Source organism: Humulus lupulus, chromosome 1 (genome assembly GCF_963169125.1).
Source record: "Humulus lupulus chromosome 1, drHumLupu1.1, whole genome shotgun sequence".
NCBI lineage: Eukaryota > Viridiplantae > Streptophyta > Magnoliopsida > Rosales > Cannabaceae > Humulus > Humulus lupulus.
In genome coordinates this window covers 309,845,348-309,859,935 of record NC_084793.1, presented here as the reverse complement: position 1 = coordinate 309,859,935, position 14,588 = coordinate 309,845,348, and the positions used below count along the sequence as shown (strand labels likewise).

Sequence of the window (14,588 nt, the reverse complement as noted above, 5' to 3'; positions counted from 1 at the left end):
TTAAGCCCAATTTAGTATGCCCGACTTACAATAATATTTTATGAGGAAATTACACTTGAAAAATATGGGCAGTTTTTTTTTTTTAAAGATTTTTATAGTATATTTTATTTGTTTACCAGTAGTTTTTTTTTCATATATTTGTAAAATTTTATTTGCATATTTTATCTTTTATACTTTTTTTAGTATCAATTTTTTATTATTTTTATAATTTTTATTATTTATATTTGATAAAATATTTTAATCTATTTCTTCCTTGACCTGCCACACAGAGAGAGACTAACAAAGGACCACTCAGACCCCATGACAACTTAATAAAACAATTTAATTAAACTTAAAGCCTAAAATGAAAATCAATTTGTGATTCATTTTCCACGTTTCTTTCTTGTACGCCTTTTCCTCCTCATCTTCTTCTTCTTCTTCTTCTTCTTCTTGCATCGTCAATATTGCAGCAAGCTCCAAGGCAGATGTCGATTTCCGTCGACGGGCAAGCAAAGGCGCTCAGGCATGGTCATGGTATCGTGATGCTCGCGATGCAAAAATCTGGGGAGGTTGGCGAAGGGCAAGGCTAGATCTGGGAAGAATGACAACACTGTATCTTCGCGAGGTCGGCAAACGGCAGAAACAAGGTCGGCGAACAACTGGGTCTGTCCACTAAAAATAATATCTTTTGATTGCTTTTAACTAAACATTTGAAAGAATTACTACTGTAATCAACAATTTTGATTTTTTTATGATAATAATCGTAAACCACTGTCAATTTTTTTTAATGATATGTGGTAACCAGTTACAACTATAAAAATCAGTTTTATTATTTAAGAGGTGTTGTAGTAACTGGTTACAACTATACAAATAATTTTTATTTTTTTAAGTAATATACCGTTATCAAAATATCAATTGAATTGTAACTAGTTACTTAGTGAGATTTGGAAGAAAAAAAACTGATATGAAAAAAATTAACTAAATTGATCTTGAAGGTAACTGGTTACAACTAGGTATGAAAAAAAAATCTAAATTAATCATAATCGTAACTGGTTACAGCGAGGTTTGAAAAAAAAACAAAATCTAAAAAAAATAATCAATTGCTATGGTACCTGGTTACTTAGTCAAGTGTGAAAACAAAATCAAATATAAACAAAAGAATTTAAATTAATCGTTATTGTAACTGGTTACACTAGGTCAAAAAAAAAAATGATATGAATAAAATGAATCAAGCGTTATGGTACCTGGTTACTTAAACAGATTTGGAAAAAAAAAACCCAGAAAAATCAAAAGTTTTGTTTGCTTGTTTTTTTATTTCTTGTACTTGTATTCTGAATAAATTTTGTAAACCTATCGATACATTTTTTGAGCAAACGTTCTAATTCTATTTCTTTAAATAATTAATAAACACATAAATATTTATTTGATGAACGTTTGGCTGCTAAACCTATATCCAATTGATCTAAACATCACAGGGAATAACCTTTTGACAACTTTTGCCATTTTCAACCAAAAAAACTAATCAGCTAACCTAAGCTTTCATATGTTAAAAGTACCCTAAAATATTAAACTACATAGCTTCTTATACTACCTTAGTCTACATTAAATAATAGCAGTCAACTTTTCTTAAGTACATTTCTTAAATCAAATCAAATATAAAATCAAGTACCTGGTTACTTAAACAGATTTAGAAAAAAAAATCCAGAAAAATCAAATATGAAGTCAAGTACCTGGTTACTTAAACAGATTTAGAAGAAAAAAAACCCAGAAAAATCAAATATGAAGTTCAAAATTAGATGTGAAAAATAATAAAACTAGATTTGAAGAAAGAAAAAGAAGAATAAGAAAGACCAAATAAGAAAGAAGAAGAAGAAAAAGAAGAAAGAAAGAAAGAAGAAGAATAAGAATAAGAAAAACCAGTTCGTCGTCGGAGGTAGCGGCGGAGGTAGCATCGCTGGAAGAAATCTGAGAAGAGATCGTGAGAAAGAAAATAAGAAATGAGGAAAAAATGGGGGAGAAGAAAGAAAAAAATGAGAAGAAGAGAAAGAGATCGTGAGGAGAGAAGAGAATTAAGTTGATGGTAATTTATTTACCATATTTTAAACTTTTTTTCCAAAACTTACCATATTTTGTACAATTATTTTTTTTCCCATCAATTTAGAAACTATATATATTTTTCTCATATTTATGTAAACATCTCATATTTTATTTACTGTAGAATTTACCCCATAACGACTACAACGTATCACATTTTTTTGCAACACCGGTGCATTCTTTTTATATTTTGGCACCTGAATAGTTATAATCCCAAAAAAAAGTATATGGCGGTGTACATTGTAGGTATTTAAAATATCTTGCAAATTTTTAAGAAATTCTGAATAGTTTACGAAACCGAAAACAGAGTTCAAACTGTCAAATTTTACACGCGTACACAAAAAACAGGCACGGGTGCAACAATCAGTTTAGACCCTGTTTTGGTACTATAATCTATTCAGAATTTCTTGAAAATTTGTAGGATGTTCTATACAGCTATAATGTGCACCATCATATAAAAAAATTTGGGATTATAACTATTTAGGTACCGAAATAGAAAAATGATGTACTGGTGTTGCAAAAAAAAAATGCGTTATAGTCGCTCTTTATATATATATATTTTTCATATTTTGGTTAATATATGAATTTCAATTTTGTTAATAGGAATTCTTCGGCCTGCCTGTGACCACTGGGGCTCATAGAAAATTTTGATATTTTTACAATATTTATAGATAAAATGGTATTTTTGTAAAACTATATGGTTTTTTTGTAGGAAAAAATAGCATTTTTATAAAATGAGGTGTTTTTTTATGTACAAATTAGACTCTATGTTCAGTTTACGTAATCTCCTTAAATTTTTAGCCTCATTTTAAAATGTTTGAATATATACCCAATATTTTAACAAACTTCCTGCTATATCCTTACCTAAACCATGAAATTGGCTTTTGAACTATAATAAGAAGAGGATGGTTTGGTGAGTTTACCTCTAAAAGTGGGTAAAAATTAATTAAATGAATTTTGTAGCTATTTTTGATTAATTACTATTAAAAATGGACCATTATCAAGATTTCCCTATTTTTATTGAGAATTTATAACAAATGGCCCAAATTAAGTGCATTTGAAGCTCAATGTCCTCATTTTAAAAATTGTAGAAAAATGGCCTTTTAGATCATTAATGTACTAAATTACCCTTATTATATCATTTCTATCATATTTCTTAGCAAAACAATGTGAATGAGATTGATAGTACCAAATAATTTCTTAGCAAAAAAAAAAAAAAACAACGAGAAGGAGAGGAAGAAGTCGATTATTTACTTCTGTGGTCGCCGGTAATTGAATTTCAATCTACTTTTCTCTATTTTTTTCAGTAAAGAGGGAAGGGCACATATGGAATTTCACTGTATTAGTTTTTTGAAATGGGCCATTTATTGATTATTTTGGAAAGAGAGACATTTATCTAAATAATGTATGATTTGGGGGCTAATTTGCTTGTTAGCCCATTTTTATTTGGAACCATAGGCATAGGGTCGGCCCACCTATGCCTAGGGTTGGCCCTGCCTACTCCCGCCTAATCCTCAACAAGGGTGGAGATAGAAATAAAGGAGTTAAATAGGGACCGAAGATAGTAGCGGAAGTGCATTTTCTACCCCCGCCACCACTCTCGATCGCTTGTACATCACTACTAATTTACTTATAATTAAATATTTAATTTTTACTAATTCGTGTGAATCGAAATGATTAAATTAGATTGAATTTGGATTTTGAAAACCATTCCAGTTGAGCTACTAAAACAAACGTGCTCTTTAAATTATGGAAATCAAAAAGCTACCATAAGTTAATGAGGCTAACAAGTTTTTAATTGTCACGTGGTAATCTTTATTTTAAAAAATAGGGATTACTTGATAAGTGCCTGGTTTTAGGATTAGTTAATTAAAATTAGCTATTAAATAAATTCAGTTAAATTTTACCATTATTATAATGATATTTCTCATAGTACCATTGCTTATATACATATAACTTAGGTATGATTGAAGGGTATAATTGGTAGATTCAAATAAATATTAGGTATAAAATTAATTTTTTTTAAAAGTGACTAAAAATTAAATGACATTTCTAAAAATGGACGCTCCGTGTAATTTGTACTAAAAAATAGCATGCTGGTGAAAATAAATAAACAATAACAAAAAAGAGAGACAAATTATTAACAAAAGTACAACTTTAATTGTTGTGTGTTACAAATTATAACATATACTTACTGGTAACTAATGTTCACTTGAGTGGCTTTAGAAAGTTAATGAAAAAAAATTAGTTTTGAAAAATATCAACTTAGAAATTATAAAAATACCACAAATTTTAATTAAGTTTTGAAAAATATCATAGATATTTAGATAAATTGTTAGTTTTGTAAAAGTTAAAAAATAAAATAATGTAGAGATTTTTTCTTAAATACACATTTTTTTTGTTTTTTACTTTTTAACGGTTCATAATTTTAAAAAAAAAATAAGCACTCAAATTTTTTAAAATACGATTTTCAAAGTTTCATAATTACTAAAATACAGTTTTTAAGAAAAAAAACTAAAAACCAACTTAAAAACAAACCACTTGATCAACATAAAAAAAAAACTAAAAAAAAACTAAAAGAACAATATATATAACATAACAACTAAACATCAAAAAAAAAAAATAACATGAAAACAATATAAAAAAAGACAAAACCGTAAAAATGTAAAAATTTCCTTAAAACTGTAAAATTGAAAGAAAAAAAAATGTTGTTTAACTGTAAAAACGTAATACTTTAGCGAAAATTAGTACTTTATGTAAAAACCTCAATAATGTATGAATGAAAAATAAGTTGGAGAAACATGTGTTTAGTCATGTAAAGACATTGAATTATTTTTGTATATTTTCAAAGCACATGTAAATTTTATGCCGGTTTGAGTTGCTTTATTTAGAGTGTAAAGTATTTTTTCTAGGCAAAACAACTAAATATTACTAAAACAGTACTATTTTCTATTACACTAATCAAACAATTTTCTAAAATAACTAAATTAGTTTTTCATTTTAATAAAATAAATAATTTATATTTAAAAATTCATTAACAAAAACCTAAATCTAAGTCACAATCAAACTTTTCAATACAACCTTAACAAAAACTCAAGTCTTATTCAAAACCTCTAATCCCAAAATCTAAAGCAATGTTTCTTTATTCATATTCCTTGTTACTTGGTAATTTTAGGTTGTTATAATGAATGACTAGGGAAGAAATGAAAGAGATGATGTGGAAGAAGCAAAAAAGACAAGACAAATTCTTACTACTATATTATTATGTGATTTCATAGATTTTTTTTTTATTTTCCTATATTTAAAACTAATTACTTTTTTGAAATATAAAATAATTATTTTGTGAAATATATTTTCAGAGAATATAATTATTTTTAACTTTTATTTATAAAAAATAAATTAATAAAAATAAAAATGATTACTTATAATGACATTCAATGTATTTTTTTTTCCAATAACGGTGCATCATTTTTCTATTTTTGGTACTGGATAGATATAATCCAAAATTTGTTTATATGACGGTGTACATTGTAGATATTTAGAATATTGTAATATCCAACATTTTCATTATACATTTTTTTATTATAAATCAGAGTTTTAATACATAAAATGTACAAGTTTACAAATTTAAGAAATAGTAATGGAAAAATAGTGTTTAAAATATCATTTTATGTTTTAATGAGATTAAAGAGAGAGAAACTTGAGTAGTCAGGTATTGGACCCAAATGTCATATAATTTTAATTGGGGATTTTTATAAAATTAAGAAAGTTTTGCTAAATGGCTTATTTGAAAAGAATTTTAGTATTTTGGGTCCAAGTGTAATTTTAAAAAAATAAAAAATAAATAAAAAATAAAAAAAAAAGAAAAGAAAAGGCTTCAGCCTTTCTTTTTACCCGAGCCCCTCTCTCTCTCTCTCCTCATAAACTCTCTCTCTCTCTCTCTCTCTCTCTCTCTCTCTCTCTCTCTCTCTCTCTCTCTCTCTCTCTCTCTCTCTTCTCTGCGTGTTACTGTCGCCGACGACGTAGGAGTACTTTCCGGCCACCACTTTTAGCCACGCGCCGGACCGTTGGATTCAGAGGCCTCCGAACTATCGACCCACGCGAGAATCTAGAGCTCACTCGCCGATTAAACGCCTCAACCACTCGATTTAAGTTCGGCCACCCCGCGACTTCAAAGTTGCGATTCGGCCACCTCGGGCATCCGTTTGCCGATCCGTCACCACCATCGTGCTCCTCGTGTTGTGGGCTTCAAAACCCAATAACTTCTTCCTACATCTACCATAGTTGGGTGGTGGGCCCACCACGAGCCACCGTAGACCGACGGTCGAAACTTAGTGTTCGAGGTTCCGAAGTACGTTTTGAGTTTCAGAAAATCACCGTTTGACTTATTGTGGAACCCGATCATTGTGGTATAATTTCTTTGACCTATATTGTGATTTAATTGTGATTGATTAGAGTAATTGTTATTATGTGTATTTATAGTATATAAATATATATTATTGATATATGGAATATTTTCTGTAATTTACTGGCTGTCTGGGATTATATGTATTTTTTATACAGGTTTTGATTTTGGGATTGTCCACTTTATAGCCGTTGTGCTGTCCAATTTTCTAGAAAATATTAGATATTAAATAAAGTATAAAAATACATACTTAATTGATTTAATATTAATATGGAAATTTTTATGATTAAGTAATTTTAATTATTATTGTTATTATTTTGTTAAGTAAATCAAGAATATAGTTTCATATATATATATATATATGAAAAGTGTGATTTATAGTAAACCTATTATTTAACAATTATTCTTATATATTAATATTTTGTTAATATTTGAATATCAAAATAATATCAGTATTAGTTTCTTACAGTTATTGATATTTGTAAGACCAGTAAATTTTGGATAAAGTATATTTATTATATCACTGGAATTGATATTATGACTAATTAATAATAATATAAATATTTATATTTATATTATTATCATTATATCGATTATTACAACTTTATGTTAAAAATATGATTTCTTTTATAAAATGACTATTTGAATATATACATTCATATATGTATTGTTATTGAAGTATTTTTGTTATTAATATTGAAGTAAGTTTGTTTATAAACGATAATTATTATTCTTATTATTATTATCATAAGAGTACATTATCTTATGAGCAAGGTTTAAAGCATGGTTTTATATGAAGGGTTATTTGTATTACGTTGATAATAATTATTATTATCATTCATATAGTTTATGGTATTGTTAATATACACTATCAATAGTGTATATTTACGATTTTGATAGAATTTAATAAATGATGTGTCTTGAATATGATTTGTATGGATTTGATTGATTGACTCTTGCTGAGCAATTTTAAAATGAGCTAAGGACCTAAGGTAAGTAAATCTCACATTTTTGTGCGTAAGTGTAAGATGCATGACTACATTGATTGTGTACATCTAATGAGTTAAGTATGGTATGATGATGATGCATATGATAAGTATGTGAAGAATGGTTATATGAACACCATAAGGGTGTTGTGTGATATGTAATTGATGAATTCCGTGATATGTGAAAGATGTCTTACTTGGTTAAGAATGATATGAATTATGTGCAAGTATGTGTTCTTCTGTTGATGGATATGTGGATTACTTTATGTTCATGATTTGTTATATGTTATGATATATGAAGCGTTTAAGTTTTTAGGCTGGAAACCTTAGACCTGAGCCATAGCTTTACGTTAAGGTATAACAACGCCACCAACCCAAAGCTTCATGTATTATTACTAAAGATGTTTTGAGTTATATGAGATGTGATACAATGCCTTTATTGAATACCATCAAACATGAATCATGAACATGAACATTGACATTTCAGCATCAGCATGTATGCATGGCATGTACAGTTATGTGATACATTATTATGTGATATAAGACCATGCATATAAATATGAGGAAAATTGTGAAATGCATTGAAATGTCTCATGTGAAGTGAACATTTTAATGACATAAGGCTTAAGCAAAGTGATAATAAGATGTTTAAAAAGGGTGCCACTGTTTTGATGAAGCAATCAAGTAAGTTCAGTAAAGAAGACGGAAGTCTACAAGACTTATAGTGGCTGCCTACTGGTGTGGGCTAGGTCAGAGTTGACCATTCAGATATGTTTGCCATGTTTCCGTCTTTCTCCTCCATATGTGTAATAAGTATAGCAGCTATGGCAACGATGAAATGAGTGTCATGATGAGCCTAGCTGAGATGATGGCTAGCCGGAGGAGAACCCATGGGATTCTATATGATATGTGTAACAAGCCCTGCAGGCATTGACTGAATCAAACAGTGTGCACAAGTAATATTGGGCCCATAAAATTGTGAAACTAAAAGAAATAGCATAAAAGTAAAGTTTGAAAGTGCTTGAGCAATAAATGAAATGCATAAGTATATAAGTCAGCATATTAGTATATGTGCACTACAAACTCACGACATTCATGTGTATGTGTATGCATGAGATTTGCTTACTGAGCGTTAGCTCATTATGTTATTTTCCAACATTTTTCCAGATGTGGCTTTAGCTGTTGAGCAACTTGTGGAGCACGGACTCAGTAGCAATGCAATAATGGTTTAGAGTTTTCATATGGCTGCCTTAAATTTAAAGTATTCATACGTGTAATAATTTCTACTAATAAGTTTATATAAAAGTTTTAAATTTTTCTGTATTTCTTCGTATCATTTTATTTAATTCTTTTGGTCAAGTGCCTTACATACTCGTAAACCCTAGAATTACGAGTATGTGGCAGACGTACCCTACCTTAGGGACGTTACAAATATCCTACAAATTTTCAAGAAATTTTTAATAGTTTATGAAGCCGAAAATATGGTTCAAACTGTCAAATTTTACACGCGTACTAAGATTGAGCATAAAATCTGAAAAACCGAAAAAACCATATACACCAACCTTCCGAACACCGAAAAAACCGAAACCGATTAACCCAAATACTGAAAAAACCGTGCAACAGCGCAAACCGCCACTGTTCGCTCGGTTTGAAAATTTTGTCCAGACCTACCGACAAAACCGAAACCGACCGAACAATATAATATATTAATAATATAATATTATATAATTATTAATTATTAAATAAAAAAAATATTAAATTATGTTCTATATATTTATGTTTTAAAAATACACACAAATAGATTCCAACAATCCAAAAATTTTAGTTTATTAACTAAAACTTTAAAAAATAAAAATAAAAAAAATTTAAAAAAATAAGAAATTCGGTTTGGTCGGTTTAACCGACCAAACCGCAGTCTAAAACGGTCAGTTTTTGGATTGCACCAATCCGGACCGAAAACCGAGTTCAGGATTTTATGTTATGAAAAAACCGTCCGAACCGACCGATGCTCACCCCTAACGCGTACACAAAAAACAGGTATGCATGCAATATACAGTTTAGACCTTATTTTCAATATCATAATTTATTTAAAATTTCTTACAAATTTGTAAAATGTTCTATATAGCTATAATGTACACTGATATATAAAACAAAATTTAAATTATATCTATAGAAAAAAAAAAAAAAAAAAGCATAGATGTTGCAAATTGTAGTCGCTCCCTATAATCTTTATATAATCAAAGAAAGAAACATTATTATTTTTTTCCACTTGTCCCACAATATTTTTTTTATTCTTTATTTTAATAAAGACATGAATGTAAATCAGTACCTCATATATTTGGCTATAATTTACCGTAATTAGATGTGTTCTATGCTTCTACATCGGAATTAGAATAAGTAATAAGAATGCGACTTAAAAATAAAAAATTAACCTACAAACTAAGAAAATCCCTTTATGTGGTAGTATATAAGCCACGCATAAAAAAGGAAAAAAAAATGTGGTAGCATCACTTTAAATATACTTTTAAACATCATTCATTAAAAATTAAGAAAAAACATTCTATTTCCACTAAAAAAAATTGAACATTCTAGGATTCGACCAACTTTTTTACATAATCGTACAATAATCATGTTATGAAATCAACATAATAGTTATCAAATTGTTAATTTACTACAAAACCATATAATATACAAAATAAATATAATGTCACACACAATATTTATTATTATCTATAGAAAATATAAGGTTAATCTATATTTTCAATAATATTTATGTGTTATTTTATAATTTAAAATTATAAATATTTGATATTTGAACTCAAATTTAAACAATAAAATTTTATCATTACAACTAAATTGTCTTAAATTATATATACTTAAATTTAAATTTAAAACTTAAATTAATTTAATCATTCTGATAAAATTTAAGTTCAATGTACTAATTATCATAGTATTATTAAAAACATTACTAAATATATATTTTGATAAAACAAGTTATCAAACGGTCACTTACCCTTATTTATAAACTAATTTTTCACACTATAACATAAATAAACTAATTTTTCACATTATAACACAAGCATTAGGGTTGTCGTCGCTAAAGACAGTGGTATATTTAACCTCAGTGGAGCTGGCACGTGCGAGAGGAGCCTCCTCCGGTTCCACCAGCACGTTCCGGACATACCCAGGCGGAGCCTTCTTATCGTAAGCACCCGGTGCGTACGGGTGCGGAACGACGTCGTATGGAACGTAGGGCCAGAACTCAGCCTTCTTACCCGTCCGATGTCTGACACGTGTCAAGACTTTATCAGGGTCCACGTAACCAATCACCGTCAGCTTGCTCTGTTTCGGATCCACCTCGACTTGAGTCACTCCTTTCATGCCTTCCACCGATCTCTTCACCATTCTCTCGCACCCTTCGCAGTCCATTTTCACTTTTATCTCCACATTCTAAGAATTCAAAAACAGTTTTCGAAATCCATTTTCAAAAACAGAAAAAACGACACTATACATTACTGAATTACTGCGCAACTTTACGTACCTGTAGTTCTTTGCGTTTACTGAGCTTTTTACTGTCACCGTAACTACGACACCAGCCACAGAAGTCCGAAACATAGTCCAGAAATCCCATATCTGAAAACAAGAATTTAAAAATTCAGAATAAGTGCATATATTACTTTGATTCAACTGGGTCGGTCGATAGTTAAACTGCTATTGGGGTGACACGTGTGAGATTGGTGACGTGGAGGAGTGTAGAAGTTACACGTCAGCAGCAGTGATGTTTTTCGGTGGAATTTTTCCCTAAACTGAAAAAATGATGAAACATTATTGTTTTTAATAGAGGCGGTAATGGTGGCACCTGATAACTTTCAGTAGTTTTAGCTGGATTGTTCTAGTAATAGTTAGGTTGTTCTATACGTATGTGGAATCAATATATAATGATAATAATAATAATGGGGTGACTTGACTACTTTGAAAGCACAAAATTGCTAATTGTTGTGGATTTATTTTTATTAAAAAAATAATAATAAGAATCATAATCATGGAAATTTTGATAGTAGGGTTTCAAAAAGAGCAAAATTAGTTGAGTTCTTTTGTGTTCTTAATCTGTGAATATTTTTTCGCGTAATTTTTTTTATGAGCATGTATATTGTAGTTATTTAGAGCTTCAATTTCGAATAATTTACAGTACCGAAAACTAGTTTAAAAATAGGTTGTTGCCCCCGTCACTAATTTTTTTATGTGCGTGGAAAATAACATGTTTAAATCTAGTTTTCGACACTGTAAATTATTCGGAATATTCTGAAAATTTACAGAATGCTCTAAATAATTACAATATACACCATCATAAAAAAAATCGCACTGACAATTATTCATGGGTCGGAAATTTTGAAGCCCCTACTATAAAATACTCCCATAATTATAATTAAGATTACATTATTTTGTGAATTGCATCGAGAAAACATTAATTGCGGATAGATTTCTCTTCTATTACTATGAGAAAAACATTATTGGGCATTGGTTTAGAATCGAAGCTAATGTTTTAGTGTTGGTTTAGAATTGATGCTTATTGTAGCGAGCATTTGTTATAGTTACAGGTGACAATTTAAAATCAATAGCGTTGATTTTAAATTATTACTAAAAATATATATATAAAATATTAACCTAAAAATTATCAATAATAACAAAATTAATATCAAAATGATACAAATATCTCAAAAGTATAAACCTAAAAATTACCATTAACAACATAAATAATACAAACAATAACAACAACAACCCAAAATATATTACATACACAAGAAGTGAAGAACAAAAGAAAAAATCTATACAACAACACAAAACTACCACCACAAATCCCAATTTCGACCTCGAGCCACTATTGCAACAAGTCGTCCTCCACTGCGAGCTCAAACCCAACAATTTTGAGTGTTAATTGTTCGGTTTTATGCCTTTGTAAAATCTTGATGGACCCAAAACGGGTATGTTTTAAATATTTATACTCGCAAGCGCACGAATCGTATTGATAGAATAGTTTTCGTGTAAGCACGAGGTCGAACCCAAAGGAGTTGTCTAAAATCAAAAAGAAAACTATTTTAAATCAAAAGTAATAAATTCTAACCTAGCTCCAAAGATTGATGAATTTTAATATTATGAACATAAAATAAAAGATTGAAAATAAAGCTATTTAAGAGAATAAAAATAAAGCAATAATGAGTTGACAATAAGTGTTAAAAGAAAAGATTATTAAGATAATAGAATCCACAAAATGTAAGTTTAATAATATTTATTAGTATATTGATTCCCAAGTTTTAGTGATAGTTAAAATAATTTAAACTATCATTTTCCAAAAATATTTATAATTTTAAACACAAATTTCTTATAAAAAGATAGGATTTTTCTTCACTTTTCAAAATTATAATTTCAAAGCATTTAGTGTAAATCAAACTAATGAAATAACAAATAAATCAATGAACATTATTTATAAGGCAAAACATAATATTTTTGTTCTAAGCATGGATGTGTACAATTTAATGACACATCTTACACAAAGAATATTATGTTTATGCACTAATGAAGAACAAAGTGTAAATATGTTCTAACAATCTAAAATACAAGATATTTAAGATGAAAGAAATAGAAGAAAAATCCATAAACTTTGTTGTATTACAAGGGAAATCAACATACAACATAAATATTACCTAGTTACAAGTTGCTTCATCATGATCTTAATAATCTTATGAAAAAGATTAGAAGCACATAACTAGAGTAGAAATTACAAAATAAAAGACATACATACTTGCAAAATGCTCTTGAAAAACCCAAATGGAAGAGAGAATGGTAGAGAGAAAATGAGAGAAAAAGATGGTAACCAAAACATTAAGCACCCTAAAATGGTCTTGAAAGTCCATATTTATAGCCAAAGTGAGATTATTAAAATAATCAATTTAAATTAATTAAATTGATTAGATTAATTAAATAAAATAAATATGGTATGTAGAGGTAAATTATAGGGTGTAATGATGATATAGTGGTAAAAATGTGTAGACAAAATGGTAAAAAGTTGACATTTTTGTCATAGGGGACAAATGAGCAAATTGATGGGCTCAAGAGGATGGTGTACGGCACACCAGGCGGCTGGGCAGTGAGACTCGGCTGGAACACTGCTGGGCCGAAGGACAGGCCCACGGTTGGAGGCTTCATGTGATGATGGGCCAAATTGCTTGGGCCAGGAGTGAAGGGAGCCTTGCTATGATGATGAGATGGGAGTCCCACGTGGAGGCATCAATTGGTAATGCTGAGAAGTATTGACTTGGCTTGGAGAAGGCAAGAAAATTGGCAGGCGTTGGAGGCAAGCATATGAGGAGATGCTTGGGATTGATGGTGGTGTGAGCTTGTGGTGGGCTTGAGGCAGGCGTGGGCCTGAGTGACAGATGGGCTAGGATTTGAAAAATGCCAAACTTCCTTGCTAATCTCTTTAAAAATGCCATTTTTTTTTCTTTCTTTTCCTTCTTTTTCAAGCATACAACATAATTCCTACAAGATGAAAATAAATTAAATAACAATCAAATATTTTCAATTATAAATAAATCATATTAATTATTTGAAAATATTGATTATAACTTAATTTAATATAGCATTTAAGTTCAAAAGAATTACACTTTTAACTTCTAACTTAACAATACAAATTTCATATAATTAAATTACAACATAGTATAATAAAATATCTATAAAAACATATAAAAATATATAAAATCAAAATAAACCTAATAAATTCAAAATTACTTAAAAACTTAATAAATCAATTAAAAACTCAAGAATTAAGCAACAATTAGCACATAAAAAGTGGTAAAATAACTCTATTTTGTAGAGTTATCAGTAAAATCATATTTTTTATGTAACACGTTTGATCATATATTAATAAAAAATATAAATTATTTTGTTTATCAATACATTGTTCACGTGTTTTATTACGTGATTATTTATTTAATACAAATGTCCATAAAAACTTGAATATGTGTAACTAGTTACAATTATAGTAACTAGGTCATAGTAGATTATAATTGTACTTATATGTTCAAAATCATATTGTACTTATATGTGCTAGACCAGAGAAGTGTCAT

The 14,588-nt window shown here is 28.9% G+C and overlaps 1 protein-coding gene across 1 annotated transcript; it reads right to left on the bottom strand.

The window, feature by feature from the left end:
• Positions 1–10,477: 10,477 nt before the first annotated feature.
• On the bottom strand, positions 10,478–11,095 carry LOC133782260 (heavy metal-associated isoprenylated plant protein 27). Its single transcript, XM_062221501.1, has 2 exons — positions 11,006–11,095; positions 10,478–10,914 (listed from the first exon to the last, which is right to left on the bottom strand). Exons 1-2 carry the CDS (start codon positions 11,093–11,095, stop codon positions 10,528–10,530), a joined length of 477 nt encoding a protein of 158 aa, XP_062077485.1. The 3' UTR covers positions 10,478–10,527.
• Positions 11,096–14,588: the final 3,493 nt, after the last annotated feature.

Bases quoted from the DNA above. Each gene is read 5' to 3' on its own strand.
- LOC133782260 (XM_062221501.1), bottom strand. From the start codon at position 11,095: ATGGGATTTCTGGACTATGTTTCGGACTTCTGTGGCTGGTGTCGTAGT. The intron at 10,915-11,005 runs GTACGTAAAGTT...TTGAATTCTTAG, and splicing joins GTAAACGCAAAGAACTACAG to AATGTGGAGATAAAAGTGAA.